This window comes from Neodiprion virginianus, chromosome 2, assembly GCF_021901495.1.
Source record: "Neodiprion virginianus isolate iyNeoVirg1 chromosome 2, iyNeoVirg1.1, whole genome shotgun sequence".
In the NCBI taxonomy this organism is placed as follows: Eukaryota; Metazoa; Arthropoda; class Insecta; order Hymenoptera; family Diprionidae; genus Neodiprion; species Neodiprion virginianus.
In genome coordinates this window covers 12,427,552-12,443,640 of record NC_060878.1, presented here as the reverse complement: position 1 = coordinate 12,443,640, position 16,089 = coordinate 12,427,552, and the positions used below count along the sequence as shown (strand labels likewise).

Sequence of the window (16,089 nt, the reverse complement as noted above, 5' to 3'; positions counted from 1 at the left end):
TCTAGCGGACACTTTTCGAAGGCCTTCATGTTGGGATTGCATAGCGGCAGTATATATCAGTGAACGGCAGTTCCCGGAAACTCCAGTTGTTAGCCACTGGAATCCGTTGATGGAAACGCAGTTAGACACACAGTCAGTAGTTTTGGGTCACCAAATACCGATTACATATTGAAAGGGGGTGGGCAACTCGGTTCAATCGCTTACTGATAAACCCAGATATACCGGGATTAATTCCATAATTATTAATAAAAAATTAATAATTATACTTGCTTACCTTCTAAAGTCTCATACACCGGATGATATGCTCCTCCATCGAGATGATGGAGCAGGATTTCACGTGTAATTAGTTATAAAGTTAGGATGGAGAAATTGCTGGTTGTTCAGTCAGAACTATGTTCTAAACAAAATGAAGTTTTTATTTGCGCGGCAAAGAATACTAGTTGAGAATTGCTATAACACCTTTTGAACACATAGCGTAATATGCAAATGCACAGTGCCGAAAGACTAGGGGAAGTCAATTAAGTCTACCGATCAGACCTGAGGCACGAGCCAAAAGTAACATTTTATGAAATTGAAGTTTTATAACTGGTAACAAAGACATTTTGAATGCAATAGAGCAAAAGGATTATGCCACGAAACTGAATTGAGAACAAGATGTCCAGTCTGTCGAGTCGAGATCAGTGATTTGTTGGCTGAGGATATATATCAACGGTTCATTTAGTGTTGCGTTAGTCTTATTTTGTAGCGTAGGATTTCTCAAGATCGCTGGGCCTCAGCTGTTTGAATTTTAGAATATTCTTACGAGTTTACGTAGGTGTAATTGAATATTTGTATGTTTTATCAACTAACTGTAAATACAATGACTTATCTATGGGATAAAATTGTTGCCTAATCAACATTTCAAAATTGCATTATTGCAATTTTTACAATGGCTCATCACAATCATTATTGCTATCTGGATAAAAGAGTTAGGTGTTAAATATTGAATGATCATTGTTTTCGGTTTTATTCGTGTGTGTACACGGATTTGCAATAATAATAATACTTCTTTATTAGTCACAATTATATGTGCAATGTAAGGGAGGAAGAATGGTGTATAGCATAGGTTGGCAGTGGCAGTAGAAACACCCGCATCGGCACGAGAGACAAGGAAACCGCCGAAAACTTTGTCCAGCTTCCGTGAAGTCAGACCCGAATCCAAAGTACTGACCAGCCACCCAGCGCCTGAACGACGTGACCTGTCTTACATTTTTACAGAGTTGCCGCTCCGGATCTAATTGACAGGCCGGGGATATGAACGCAAATCCCCCCGCTTCGTAGCTCGAGTGTTAGCACAGCCACTACGGTCAGAATAGTTCTTTTTTACAATCAGTATTACTCGTTCGAATCAAAGAGGATGGGACGAATTATTGGCCTTAGGAGATTTCTGAAGATCATTTCAGTGAGTTGGTTACTGGATATACAGCGTTGCCACGTATGCAATTAGTTACCTCTTTGGGTATCTTACCGGCGTTGTAAAAACTTGATGAAAAGGGTTTAACGTTATTCTAATGATGTATTCATGATTGTACTTGTTCTATACTTTTATCCCATTATGTGGTATCGCTTTGGTAGATGAGACTCCTAATTTTTAGAGAAACTGAACATTTACATCGCACAGTCTATCTGTGAAATTCTCTATTGCCAACGCAATCGATTAGGGAGAACAATTAGCTGCGCAGAATCAATTTCCCACGGCCGACCCACTCGCTGCCATGTTTCGTCACAATCGTGATTAAGGCGGGTAAACTAGGTATTTTCGGTTTACCTTCTAAATCGTTCGCAATTACAAACGTAAATTTAAAGCTTGAACCGTACAGAACGACGTTTCTGGAGAATCCTAAGCAGACGTTATCTGGTTCAAGAATTATTCTAAAATGACTGGGTGTTGTGTGCCTGAATGTCATAATTCGACTAGAAAAAATTATTTCATGAAAGTTCTACCTCGTGATCCCATACGACGAACGAATTGGGTGAAAAATATTGGACTCGTTAATTTGATGCGAAAAGAGCGCACGTACTTGTGTGAAGTAAGTCGATTACCAGATATGCGATAATATCTTTGACAATGAATTCTGCTAAAGTAATTCTACTTCACTCATGGGATTTTGAACCATACATGTAGGAAAAGCTCAGAGTGCATGATAAGAGAATTTTGAGGTCCGATGTAGTGCCCACAATTTTTTGGTTACGCATGCGCTAGCAAAAGATTGCAAATAAAATTTCAACTAAGAATGTGTTCCTCAAGCTATACTGAGTAACTTGTCCTTTACTCAATGCACACGCTTTTACTTCCAAGCCATCTGATGATGTACAAATCTGCAAACATGAGAACAATTCCGAAGGCAACAAGTCAGTGTTAAATACTGTAAACTGGACTATGTCACTCATAATTGAAGTGCATAGAAACGATCTGGTAAATGTAATGAAACTGACGAAAGTATATTCTTGAATTGAGTCTGCATATCATTTTCTATACTAAACAATATCCCATAATTTCAGCGTCAAGATGAAGTAGAAATCATATCAGAAAGTGATAAAGATATTGAGCAACAAAACTTAATTGATAATGAAGCATTGAAATTTGAAGAATATGGTGAGTCATTGAATAAGAGTCAAAGAAAAGAAAAATTACCACAGACCAATAAAGTCATTATAAATACAGATCCTAAGGAAGAGTTGTCTCGATTGAAGCAACTGGTATTTAAAAAAACGCACATGGTTAATATTTACAAGAAAAAACTGAAAAGCACTAGGCGTGATCTTGGATATGTTGATAATGCACCAAATGATAGGTACAAAGCTGCAGTGCAAAGTATATTTAACAGTGATCAAATCTAATATTTAGTAACAACTCAAACAAAAAACACGCAAATTAAATGTTGGTCAAATGTCACGATTAAGAATGCCTTATAATTAAAATTCGCTTGTGGAACGAGCGGATATCAAGAACTTTTACGACGAGAGTTTCCACTCCCATCTTTCTGAAACCTGAGAGAAAGGATGGAAGGCTTCATTCCCTGACGGAATATCAGACCAAATATTAGAGATTTTACAAAGCAGATTCAGAGAATTCAGAGTTGAGGTGGACAACCAACGCGACCAATTAGATGAATTGAACAATAATGAATAAAGACGAATGATTTGATTTGTCTACACCAATATTCTAAACATCGTTCTTTTACATTATAAGAAAATAAGTCTGAGAAATTATTTTTGTTTATTTCAATTGCCTTAAAGAATAAATAAAAAAGTATATAATCGTGACACGTTTCTTTAGATTACCGCAACGTACAGTTTCTTATTGGAATAAAACATGCTTAATTCGGCAACCTAAAGAAACGGGATCCATAATTCTGTTAATTGTTCCGTTTCCATTCTTTTTCAGTTGTTGGCTTATGTACAGTAATTTATGCTAGAATACAACGCTTATCCTTTGCGACTTTTCTGCTTTCTTTCGTAAGTACCTCTGGAGTACAGGTATAAAAAATAGCATGAGGCCACTAATCGCAATCATCGACCCAGCAACCCAAAAGCCTGGATCATAGCTTCCCAATCTATCATGCAGCCACCCTAAAAATAAATATAAGAGAATGAGAATTCAGATAGAGATGAATATCCAGTGGCCGAGTGTAAAATCAGGGGAAACTAATTTTTACCAGCAATTGGTGGACCCAGCAGAGATGCAAGTCCTTGAAAAAGTAAAAGAAGTCCAAAGGCATTTGTCAGGCGATCCAAGCCCAGTAAATCTACTAGAATCACAGATGTAAGACCAACGTATGCTCCAGCCGTAACTCCGAACACAACCGAGTAGAAAGCAAACGCAGTAAAAGTCGTGCAAAGAGAACTGAATCCAGTAGCTTGAATAGAATAAAGAAAAACATTGAATAAGGTTCGATAGATACCAGTGGTCTTAGGCGCTATTCAAATGCATTTTGCAAACAATTAAATTCTAAATAGAATATACGTAGTGCAACGTTATTATTTTAGTCGAGTTTTGAAAGTCTTTCATCAATGACATTATACCTTTCAGGAACTTGTCGATAATTTTGCGATGTTCAGAACTGTTCACTGTTTATCAGAAAATTTTTAATCGATGAACAGGCTGTACTGTTGGAATAAAAAGTAAGGAGGAGAGAATATAATCGTTCAACAAATCTCCAACAGTAGTTATATGCAGCCATGATGCTGATAAATGATACGAATGAAATAATAGTCCCACTGTGTGATAGTAATTATTCTAAGCAAATTCGAATAGTATAAGCTAAAGTATCAAATATTTCAGAAAAGATTTTACACATAAAATGTTCAAAATGATTAATCATTATCATGAAAAGGGAAGAGTCTGCGTAAACTCGGAAAAACGTAATCGCTTCTGTAGAGAAAGCAATGAGGAGGAAAAGGTATAGGTTTCGATTTATTTTCAGTAAAACCGGCAGTTCAAATTATACCGAACATGGCAATTTTTCATGCCCATAATTTGATTGTAAAATCTGACAGACTGAAATTTTTCGAAAAATCTGTCTTTCGGATTATGAAGGCTCCGATACGTAAGGATTGTTTGAAATCAGAAAAAGTGATTTTCAACGGAAACCAATACTTATATCACCAAAGGTAATGAAAAGTAAATGGACAAAGTTTTTCCATCCTATAATATTTTGAACTACGAATGAAATTTGGCGCTCACAATCCACCTCATGCCGTTACACTTGGTTTATGCGTGTAATATAGAACTGGAAGCGTGAAAGAGACCAGTTTGCAAAAACTTAAATTTTTATTACTTACCGATACCGCAGATAGTGAGACATGAGTTGTAGACTATAAGACGGTTGATCCAGGTTTTGTCGGATATGTAACCGAGAATAATACGGCCCAAAGTGTTTGCTATCCCAATAATGCCCAGTAACCAGCTAGCGTCTTCCGCGGGGATTCCTCGCTCCTTAGCTTGAGCCTAGGGATTAGTTTTGATAATTGTTTGACAAATAAAAGATACAAAAATATGCGTGCAAGTTGTTTTGATTTCGTTTTGTCTCATTCACTTAATCGAAAAGTTGCAAGAAAAGTACTTGAAAAAGTAAATACGACTGTTTTCGACTTATACATTTTTTGTCACCAGATAGCGTTTAAACGAATATTTCATGATGAATATACATAATTCCACCGCTTTATTTACTCACCGCTAAATACACGTAGGGAACATTAAACCCAATACTGGTGCAGAAGTTGGAAAGTGTGAACAGTACAAATACAGGATCCTTCAATAGTGAGAATTCCAACATCTCACAAAATATGTCTACATTCTCTTCAGCGTTTGAAGGACTTTCATAGTTATCGGAATGTTTTGTATTCCCATTCGGTAAGCTGCGCAACGACGAGTGCATTCTCACATTTTCAACACTGTTCTCCAGAGATCCGCTGTATGCGTAAGCAAGTACAAAAAAAAGTGAAACAGAAATTTAAAACACGAAAATAATTGAGAGTTGTAATATTTTGCCTCAACTCCTTGCGTAATGGAATTTTTCTTTCGACTCAAGACAGCAATTTGTAGTGGAGAATTTTTTCTGAAAAACTCGGCAATTCCTGAATTTCTTCAGAGAAAAATTAGTAAAAATCACACACTTGCGTAAAATTTTATTTAAAATCAAAAACGTTGAATCTATACGTCCTCAGTTTCTTTTGCGAATCGTGAAATAAGTTTGAGCAACCGTAGACGGAAAACCAGGGGACCATTCAAATATTAGCTTACGCTAAAACAGGGGTAGGCCACTCAGTGGGACGTTGTCAAATGTTACCCTACAGCAGTAAGCACTCCAAGTAAGCGTTAGTTGACATAGAAAATTCAAAGTGCGCGCTCAAAGCAAATACATCGCCAGCTTAAGAATAATAAAAAAATTTCCATAAAAGGCGGTCTCGATAATGCAAGCATTGCTTGATGATAATATCTTAGCAAATTAAAGGTTTCTTGTGTATTAATAATTAATAATAGTTAATATTTAATAAAGTAGGAATTTCTACCATTCCCAGGCAACGAATCGATATGCCAATAAACTTTTCAAAAAAGCGTTAGCTAACGTTAAAAAAAAAGAAACTAGTAAGCAAAGCAGGCAACTGTTACCAATCGTTATCATTAGCGGTGAGATACAAAAATTTGCAACAACCGCGTCAGCTAATACTTGAATGACCGCTAGTGAGAATTTTTCATGCGTATTAGTTAATCAAACTTACTAATAACTCCGCATTCTCATTTCAGTATTGTCAGATACGTACGATTTAGCTCGAACGTTATCTAAACTTCCTTGGTAGAATATGTCCCGCCGATTCATTATCGAGCTACCGTATGATCGGGTCATGGTTTGGGTGTGATGGCCAAGACTTTTTGTCAACAGAATCGGCTGGCTCAATGCTGCACGCAAATTATTACCAACATCGTCTTCCATTTTAACCGCGGTGTACTTTACTTGACGTTCGTTACTCTTGTTCCGATCTTTGCCACCAGCCGCTTGTAACGCTTTCCGTTCATTTTCACCAGCGACTTTGACGATAGATCCATTCTCTTTGAAATGTAAACTCTGCAAATTAAATTGTAGTTCATGATGTATAAACCAGAGTGTTTGACCAGAGCTTTTTTCTTTCGTGGTTTCATTTCGACCGACCTGCAGTGAAATATCCTTCTTTGGTGCTTCCAGTGGCCTAATAAGCACACCGAGTATTATACAGTTTAAAACCAATGCTGATATAATTAACGTCGCGCCACGCCATCCGTATGTTGTTATCAAAAGTCCTGTCAAAGGCGCGAACACGAGAGTACCCAAACCGGAACCACACACCGCTATTCCTGTTGCCAGGGAACGATACTTTTCGAAGTAACAGGTCACGCTGACAATGGCTGGTAAGTATATCAGCCCGAAGCCGATACCTGCGTAAATAAAAATCACTTGTTCATCGGCCCGCTCCGTATAACATAAACTAGCAGGGACCCTGATGAAAAAAATTCTCAGATCTCCGTTATGTTTAATTAAAAATTTCTCAGAAATATACCATATTTTCAGACAGTGCTGAAAAAGTTGCAATTATTCAGTTTATACTTGAGAGATTTCAAAAAATTCTGATACCTTTCCGTAAAAAACTCATATTCTTTTGGTAGATTTTATATTAAAAATATAAATAACTCGAAATTTTTGGTTTTCTCATTATTCCTGCGCCAGTTAAGAAAGGGAAGAAAATTTGTTTCAGTAAATCCTTGCCCTTCGCAGCCTCTGACATGAGGAATTCAATTTATTACTTGCCTGTGCCAATTCCTATAGTAAAATATAACGTCAAGATATTTTGAGCAAAAACGCTAGCCAGTAGAGAAGTGCTGGCAAGTATGGTTCCAGCGATAGTAACTGTCCTGCATCCGTATTTGTTTACGAAAGAGCTGGATATGGGTCCTGAAATAATTTAAAAAATAGTGTTTGATCGCACTAAACGTTGAGTTTTATATAATAATAATAATAATATATATGCCAGTGCATTACCTGAACAATACGTGATGCCGACGAGGAGCGACGCGATCCAAGACGTCTTGCCTTTCCCTTCCTCAAAGTAATCGAGAAATGCGATGTAAAATAATCCAAAGGAATACGTGACTCCGTCAGCTGTAAATTAAAATACGGTTACCTGTTTTTGTGGTGAAATTACTTTGTTGTTAAAACACATTTTACGGATGGACACGACTGTGGTTAGACAATACGGAAAACAGACTATTCCTTTTTCCTTCTTTTGTTACCAATATCGCGCTGCTCGATTAGGTCAAATTTTCACAACATCTAGGCAGAAAGTATAATTGTAACAAGTATTTGATTTTCACTTCCGCCAGATAGCGTCTTCGAAACTTAAGGATCTGAATTTATTACGTCATAAGTCAGGAATTAAAAAATCTTAGACTATAAGTAGCACACATCAGTCTGGAGTAGAAGATTGTTTGGTTTATCAAGATAATGGTAACAGGCAAAAAGGGACGAATAATTTGTAGCTATATGATTTCATTAACACAATACAAAATAATATTGTAATAAAATAACATTTTTCGCAGATTTCTGTAAAGAAAGATCTCTAAAGTACCTTAGAAATTTATTTCGTTATACATTAGCAATAATCACCGATATGTAATTGAATAATGGTACGAGTGTAAATAGTTAATATGTGTCGAAAGATCATGATGCATGTCCGTGCACAAAGTTTAATCAAATGTATCGTAGTGTTTGAAATGTTTGAAATGAGCAGATTGCATTTACAGCATTATAATGCACTTTACTACATGAAATTTAGGAACAACGATAAATAAGTTTCGATTCGTGTCTGTTATCATGAAATAATCGCTTGTTAAGCTTATGCCTCCAAACTTGTTTCTGTATTGTTTTTTTCATAGTAAGCAATATTTTTTGCCAAGAACGATTTTTCACACGAAGTGAAATGATTCGCGTAATTTGTAATTGAGAATTTCCGAAAAAATAGCAAAAAAAAAAAAATGTCTACTTGAAATTAGAACGCTAGATTTGCGGGGGTTTACAAAAAGGTTTTCAATTCAAAGCGAGGCAAAGCACACAGTTTCCATATTAATTAACAAGATGTGGTGAATGTTGTTATACAACTCGTTTGTCATTTGAAAAATAATAATTTCGGAAGCAAATTAGCTAAGCGACTCCATCAAGCGATTAAAACGAAAGACGGTGATCTGTTTTATCATACACTCATGATTTATTGGCGATCGTTTGTTACTCTGACTGCTTGATTAAGCCTGGCAGCCGGCACAAAGAGAATGTTATCGATCTTATTTCTAGACAACCGATCGGTTCATCCACAAGACTTTGTAATCACGCTGCAGCCGCCTGCGGGATAAGAATCTAAATTTATCCGATACGCTTACAGCGCACCTCGGTACTTGGCAAATTATTTATTTGAATGCCGTATCAAATTATCGACGGTTGAGCGCGAGATCAGCAAAGGCGTAGGTTTCTTTCTACGCCAAAACAAAAATTCGCGTTTTGTTACGATTTCGAAAATACTCGAAAAAATGCAAGATTTACTGTGCGCGATAAAATTCATCGCTCTAATAGTAGCTCGATTATCGCCATGAAATCGTATGTACGGTAATTTTAAGCCAGCCTGCAAGGAATGGTCATTTCTCACAATAAGTTGCAAAGAATGCTTTGTCTAATAACTCGATTTTCCGAGGTATGCGTAATCTCGCTATTGTCTATATGCATAAATACAAGTATCGATAGGACCATTCCAAAGTATGAAGCATCGGTAAATATTGTCGTAAATCGAAGCGAGAATTGTGTGAACAATAGAAGGAAAAATGCTTCAAACCTTAGACTTTGAATGTTGATAACCAACTCGTAAAAGATTGTAACGTCTGAAATCATTCGGGCCAGTCGAACAACAAGTTTGTCATGAAACTCAAAGGAAAGTACCCATGCTACAATAACTGGTCATACTTAGATAATCGTAAAAACGATTTCTTAGTCCGTATTTTCATCTGTACAACTCAATTTTACGATTTTAAAGTCCAGTAGTTTCCTATGCCTTGATATTCTGACAATTAGTCTGAAACAATGGATCAGATGATCGTCTGTTGCGATGCTATGTTGATCTAACCACGCCTATGCTAAAAATCCAAATACAAGAGATGAAAATACTACAGAAGCTACGTGCCGACTTCTTCACACGTCTGTTATCGTGACTATTTCAAGTTTGATGCCTTGAAATACACTCTGCTCGAGTGGAATGAGATTAAAATTCGCTCGATAAGCCGTAATCCTGATCTTTAAGTGCATTACAGTAAATCCCGCACGCATCGACACAGCAAAAAGTAGTACTAGAGAAAAATTTGGCCAAGGGTCTAAGAGGAAAAACATCGTTTGAATGCTGGTGAAAAGAAGTTGATCTGCGAATTTGGAGAACCATAAGAAAACTGAAAATGATAACAGAAATTGATTGATAAACATATAGAGGTAAATTGAGAATCTCCTGAGAATCTGTATCCAGAGATGAAATTTTATTCCTGAAAATAAAGAAAAAGCAACGTGGTTTCTTTTATTTTATTATTGATATCTCGGTAGAGAACAACCGATGCTTCACCGATTTACGTAAAACGTATTCGTGAACACGCATAATACGTCATTGGATTGTATAAACAACGGACCACGAGTTGACTCATGATAAAAATATCAGCGGGTTACGCCCCTTAAACACCCGAGATAACACAATCGTCTCAAGACGTCTCAACAAGGTGTAAATTTTTGCACAGATGATCTAGCCAAAAACTGTCAAAAGGGCGTTAACTGGGGTGTAGAACTAAAGTGAATACAATTTTTTAAATCACAATGAAAAATGATTTGTAAACATTCCTATGTTACGAATGTGAACATTCACAATAGTTGTCGAGATGCACGCCGAGAAGCACATGTGGAACCTTTTATTCAGTACGGTACTGGCAACAAGTGTGTGGACTCGTCGGCATTGACATAGTTGATTTACAAAGAAAAACTAGGTCACAGCATGGAAAAAAGTTTGATCCCAGCTAGCGAAATGACGGAAATTAGCCATGAATTAAACCTAGCGATTTACGAAAGATCTGTATTTATAGCCTGTCAATTCTCTATACTCGTAATTATATCATAATTCAAATATATAGATCAATGATTTTCCAATTGAACGTTACAATTAGCTACTGTGTTTGTTTCTCATAATTGCCTCAGCAGTGCTGCTTATGATGAAAAAATTACCGGGTTGGTAAGAATACGACTTCTTAATTCACTCGCGAGAACTGTGCAGTCTCTGGCGGTGATTCGTGACCTATTAAGTTTAACCGCGGAATTCGACTTTTCTTAGACAATTCTGTACATGGACATCACGCAGAGTTTAGCATATTTAGTTAGTGAGAAGTTATGTCAGGTTTGGCCTATTCATTCATCCCGACGCAGATTCTGTGAATGAAAAAGACCAAAGAGAGCAAAAGTGACTGAAAAAGAAAAGAAACAAATGGAAAGACATGTTTCTTACGTGTATAGAAATTAGTTTACATAACTGGCACTTATCGTTAATGCATGTGAGAAACGCAATCGGTGAAAGAACATAAATTATTGTCCTATTGCACAAGCGTTTAAAACTGTTGGTGAATACCAAGAGATTCGACCGATTATTTCACAACTTAAGCGTAAAAAAAAATAAAATGTGTAATTGCAAAAATTGAATTTCGGCTCGGTGTATATCACGAAGTTTCAGTTATGAAGCAAGTATGTTATAAACGTATGTGATGAACAGTTATCTTTTTAGTCTTAATATCCGAGATACACTTTCGTTCTTATCCGCACAAAACACATTCGAAATGAATGGTCATGAATGACACGTTATAAATAATTTTTTATCAAAAACACGTGTTTCGTAATTATACGTATACAATAACGAAAGAGCACTAGTCGGTCGTCTCTTATTTACGTACAAGTTTGACGTGAGGTTCTTGCATAATTTACACATCATCGTTTTGCAAGATACACTGTATTCAGTGTCGGCTACCAATATAATTTTATCGAAATTTTAGCCAACTTTCATTTTGTTCAGGCACGTAAGGCGTACACGACCTAAAGGATAAGGTACATAACAAACGACTACAACGATAATAATAAAAATCAATGATATATACTTTGAAATTAATTATTATTATTATTATACCGGATAAACATATCCGTTTACTAACAAATAATAATATGATTGTCATTCAAGAACATCAAAATTATTATTTAATTGAGCAATGAATTGAACGAAAGTGATTCATTGAAAAAGTTTTATCGAAAAGCAGACACAAAAATTCGCTAATATTAGACTTAATGTTGTTGTAATTTCAGTTTTCGAAATTTCAGTTTCTTTCTTTCTTTTTTCGTTCGTCCATTTATTGGTATAAAAGGGAAATTCAACTCACTGATGACGTGTATCATAAACGATGCAAATACGATGACCCATCCCCATCCGCCGTCCGGCGGTGTAATTCCTTCGTCCTCTTTGTCGATTTCTGATTTTCGGCAATTTTCCACTACCATGTTTTTTTTTATCCTGTTCTTTACCGGCTCGTGTGCCATTTTGCGATCGCCGTTTGTTATTTATTTATATTTATATTCAAACAGCAAAATATTTGTGTCAAAAAAAAAAAAAAAAAAAAAAAACGAACAGCGACGTGAAGATAAAAAAATACACTTTAAAATAGTTATTGAGATCCGAGAATAGATGTACAATAAAGACACTCACACGAATATAGTTTAAAAAATCACATAAAGTCCGATTACATCACAATTAACTATTCTTCCCTATTTATCGATAAAAATAAATAAAAATAAAACTTTCCGTTCATCTAAATATTTCCATTAAAAGTATTGTCCCCATAGGTTATTCCGTTGGCCGATACAGGATCTCATTATAGTTGTTCTCGAAATGGCAAAAACTTTGGATGAAATGATCGATGGACTGAAAATCAATACCGCATGAGGTACTGTCCGCTTGGAATTTGTTAATGTAATACCGATTACAATGAATAAAACTAAGTAGTCAGCAGCAGCCACTTTCCAAGATAAGAAATCCACGCACTGTAGAGTATCAAGCAGAATTACGGTTCGTGTCCTAAGTGTGCAAAAAAATGTCCATAATCCCTTTGAAGCCAGAGTTCGAGGATCGGGATTCACCACTCAAGGTTAACACCAAACCGCACCATGTTCAAACTATTTTTCGTGAATTATTCGCATCGGCATAGCTATAAGTACAATACTGTTACAACACTTCTTGTAGCCACAACCAGCACGTGGTTGTAGTGGCAAACTGTTGGACTACCCCGCACCGCACAAGCAGCCGCGGTGATTTGATACTGACTGACTGACTGACTGACTGACTGACTCACTAACTGTTGGCAGTAGGGAAAAGGCTGCACATTGACGGCTTTGCTCCGAATTCTCTCTTTCTGTATCTTTACAGGCTGTAATCAGCATTTGCGAAACGCTCCGCGCGAGATCCTCTTCGGAGCAAACCCATCATCGACTTGCAGACTTGTACACAATAATGTGCTGAACCGCTTATTATGTTTGGCGTAAACATCGTTATCTTCGTAGTACTCATTTTTTTTCCACAAGGAGGGGGGGGGGGGGGGTCTTTGTTTATAATGGAAACATGTACCTCAGTTTATTCTATACACTTGAGGAAATAGAAATTGTGCATAATTGTTACAAGATTGCGAATACACTGTATCAAAAATATTATATACAACCTGTCCCTAAAATCTTGCATACAAATGATTTGTTTGCATACAGTATACATATTTGGCCATACCCGCGATTATGTTTACATCTAATCCTTGAGTGCTTTGTTATATCGAGGTTGTTGATCCGTTACAGTTTAACTCTTTTTACTCGGCATATTACGTCAAATACGTGTAAACCAGTTCAGCTGCTTAGAACGTATGTATATTTTTTTCACTTTCACCATTTTCTTCTCATCGCGTTCCAATTTATTCACCAACGTACAGAGTTGTTGTGTTTCTGCATTGTCGAAAATTATCGGTATTTCCTTATCATATCGTTTCCCTGTTTAGAAGGGTTTTTCACTTGGATATACTTTTTAAATCCATGGTATATTTCGACTAGTTATGACTGATAAATTCGTTTTTGCGACAGAAATCAATCAGAATTTTAAAAAGCCTACTACTTACTCTGTCAGTAAAACGTTGTAGAAAGCAATTTTTTTCTGAATCTGTCCAATTTATAAATCGGTGAATGATTAAGAAAAAATTATACTACATGGCTGACAAGATCTATAATAATCCTGAAACTTACAACCCCGGTAATTGTCCCAAATAGAGCATCGTCTTGCGGTTGATTGATTTCCTACTAACGAGGAATGAGTTTTATCGTAATCTTTTTAGGTTACATTATCACAGTTAAAACAATCAACTGAACTAAATTTCATATTTTTTTGTCAAGTAGTAGCATATTATTGAAAAAAAATTTAAACGTTTTTTTCCTTTAGGAAATGATATTTTGAAATATTATAAAAAAAGATGAGAAGATTAATTCCAATTGGAGATGTTGTTGACAGAATAAAAATGATTTATACAAAAATTAGCGTACAGTTGATGATTCGCTCTTTGATCAAATCCGCGACTGCATTAACGATCAGGGGCCGTGCCGATAAGTTAGCACGTTGCATTCGTTCTTTTTCTGCTATAAAATGAACCATTTGAATCCGAAGATCAGAAGTTTCGGCCGAATTATATCAACGGGCCAAAAATAGAAATTAAGATATGTGACGTTCTGCAGTGAGATACGATACGTTTAATTAAATTAAAAAATTATGTACTTATAATATCAGGAAGACCACCGGGAAAATCAACAAAAACACACGCATTGAATTATTATTGAAGAACAATGTATAGAGGAAAATTTGGACTGTTGATCGTGAAATTTACGGAGATGCCGAATAAGAGAGAAGAGAAATCCTTGCGCCGGTCACACGCGGCTTGCAGTGCTAAAAATAAGTGGCATAAATGCTTGGCATTTTACTTTGCAAGCGATTCCCCCTCCAGCCCGTTTCGCCGACACTTGTTTCCTCTCTCTATGCTAATTATACGTGCGTATAATACCGCGAGTTTCCCATGTGCAATAAAATTTACAGATAGTAGTGACATCTATATAGCTTCGTAAAAATGCAAAGCAAACTGAGCGTTTGTGACCTGATAAAGCAGTAGACCTGTTGGATACTATACGGACGGATGAAACCGGAGGCCGCCATGAAAAAAATCGGAAAAACTCAAACGAGAATCGCCGCCGACTTCAATTCAACACCGATTACCGGAATTGTTAATTTTCAGTAAAACTTAATTGGCTGATAACTATTTTTGTAACACTTGTTTCGACTACAGCCACACACAAATTTCGTGGTGTTACAATGTTTCAGATATTCAGCTTCAATTTAGACCTCGGCATTAACGCAAATTTTCTTCTGATAATAGAATTATTTACTCAGAATCATTAGATTAGTTGATGATAGTAACAATGATATCGATAAATGTTTACGCCGAACATGATAAAATATTGAGCGGCACATTTTTGAGTTTGATACATATAAGGTATGAATGATCTAATTAACGATCGCGAAAAATAACCTCATTATTCTTCGAATGACAGTAAATAATTGAAGAACTTACGATGGTGATTTTCGATCATCGATCAACATTTGAAAATTATTCTAGATTGGCAAAAAACAGAAAATAAAACAGAAAGAAAAATAGAAACTAATAAAAACGATTCATCACCGAAACCAGACGTGACCGAAACACGATGTTAAAGTTCAGTGTAACATGACAAGAGGAACGAGGAACATGTTGTTTGTACTCCTACTTTAAAACTGACACGTGAACGCTTTGTTCAGAGAAGTTAAACACTGGCAGAGTCAACGTTGAGTCGTCGAACAAAGAGAGAACGAAAGGAATAAAGAAATGCGGCAAAGAATTGCAAGCGGAGAGAGGAGAAGACATAGGCGGTTAGAATTTCGATTAGCGCAGTAATATGACTGGCTGTTTTGCAGAGATCTCAGATCTATATCCCGATTTACACGTTTCGTTGAAAATAAACTAGTAAACAACACACTGCTAGGTCGCTGGAGATTTTGTCGCGCGTTCTATTTCAGGGGCTCGAATGTTGAACCCGCATAACAGATTATGCAGTTCTAGGTTTAGTTTTTCTTTGCCAGAATCAGAAACAAATTCAATTCGATAACTTTTTCGTCCATACATTTCATCTGTTCAAACCTGATCACATCATGCACGATGCTTTATTAGAAAAAAATTTACTATCGAACATTATTAAAAGTACCTCGACAGTTTCTGAAGTTGAAATGCGCGCCATTTTTGTGACGTCACATTCCCAGTATGGCAAGGCATCACAATACAGGTTAGAATGATCGGCATGTGGCATGTATTTCTCATTCCCTCATACTATAATGTGTATGATACGCTCAGTAAAAAAG

At 36.3% G+C, this 16,089-nt stretch overlaps 2 protein-coding genes across 8 annotated transcripts; one reads left to right on the top strand and one right to left on the bottom strand.

Moving 5' to 3' along the window:
* The first annotated feature begins 1,317 nt into the window (after window positions 1–1,317).
* On the top strand, window positions 1,318–3,560 carry LOC124298759 (uncharacterized). 3 transcript variants are annotated; one of them, XM_046751188.1, is made up of 4 exons: window positions 1,318–2,069; window positions 2,339–2,461; window positions 2,542–2,635; window positions 2,705–3,560. In XM_046751188.1, the coding sequence occupies exons 1-4, from the start codon at window positions 1,917–1,919 to the stop codon at window positions 2,878–2,880; spliced, it is 546 nt and encodes a 181-aa protein (XP_046607144.1). In that variant the 5' UTR covers window positions 1,318–1,916; the 3' UTR covers window positions 2,881–3,560. The 3 variants fall into 3 exon arrangements, 2 of the variants coding, with proteins under 2 accessions (XP_046607144.1, XP_046607143.1); XR_006906878.1 differs by having other exon boundaries at window positions 1,318–1,441; window positions 2,288–2,461; window positions 2,542–3,560; XM_046751187.1 differs by having other exon boundaries at window positions 2,542–3,560.
* LOC124298756 (monocarboxylate transporter 12) lies at window positions 3,241–15,624 on the bottom strand. 5 transcript variants are annotated; one of them, XM_046751180.1, is made up of 10 exons: window positions 15,269–15,624; window positions 12,005–12,543; window positions 7,557–7,676; window positions 7,326–7,469; window positions 6,693–6,955; window positions 6,265–6,608; window positions 5,217–5,454; window positions 4,825–4,990; window positions 3,699–3,899; window positions 3,241–3,612 (listed from the first exon to the last, which is right to left on the bottom strand). In XM_046751180.1, the coding sequence occupies exons 2-10, from the start codon at window positions 12,159–12,161 to the stop codon at window positions 3,455–3,457; spliced, it is 1,791 nt and encodes a 596-aa protein (XP_046607136.1). In that variant the 5' UTR covers window positions 12,162–12,543; window positions 15,269–15,624; the 3' UTR covers window positions 3,241–3,454. The 5 variants fall into 5 exon arrangements, with proteins under 5 accessions (XP_046607136.1, XP_046607138.1, XP_046607135.1 ...); XM_046751182.1 differs by lacking the exon at window positions 12,005–12,543 and having other exon boundaries at window positions 15,269–15,302; XM_046751179.1 differs by lacking the exon at window positions 15,269–15,624 and having other exon boundaries at window positions 12,005–13,121.
* Between the last annotated feature and the right edge of the window lie 465 nt (window positions 15,625–16,089).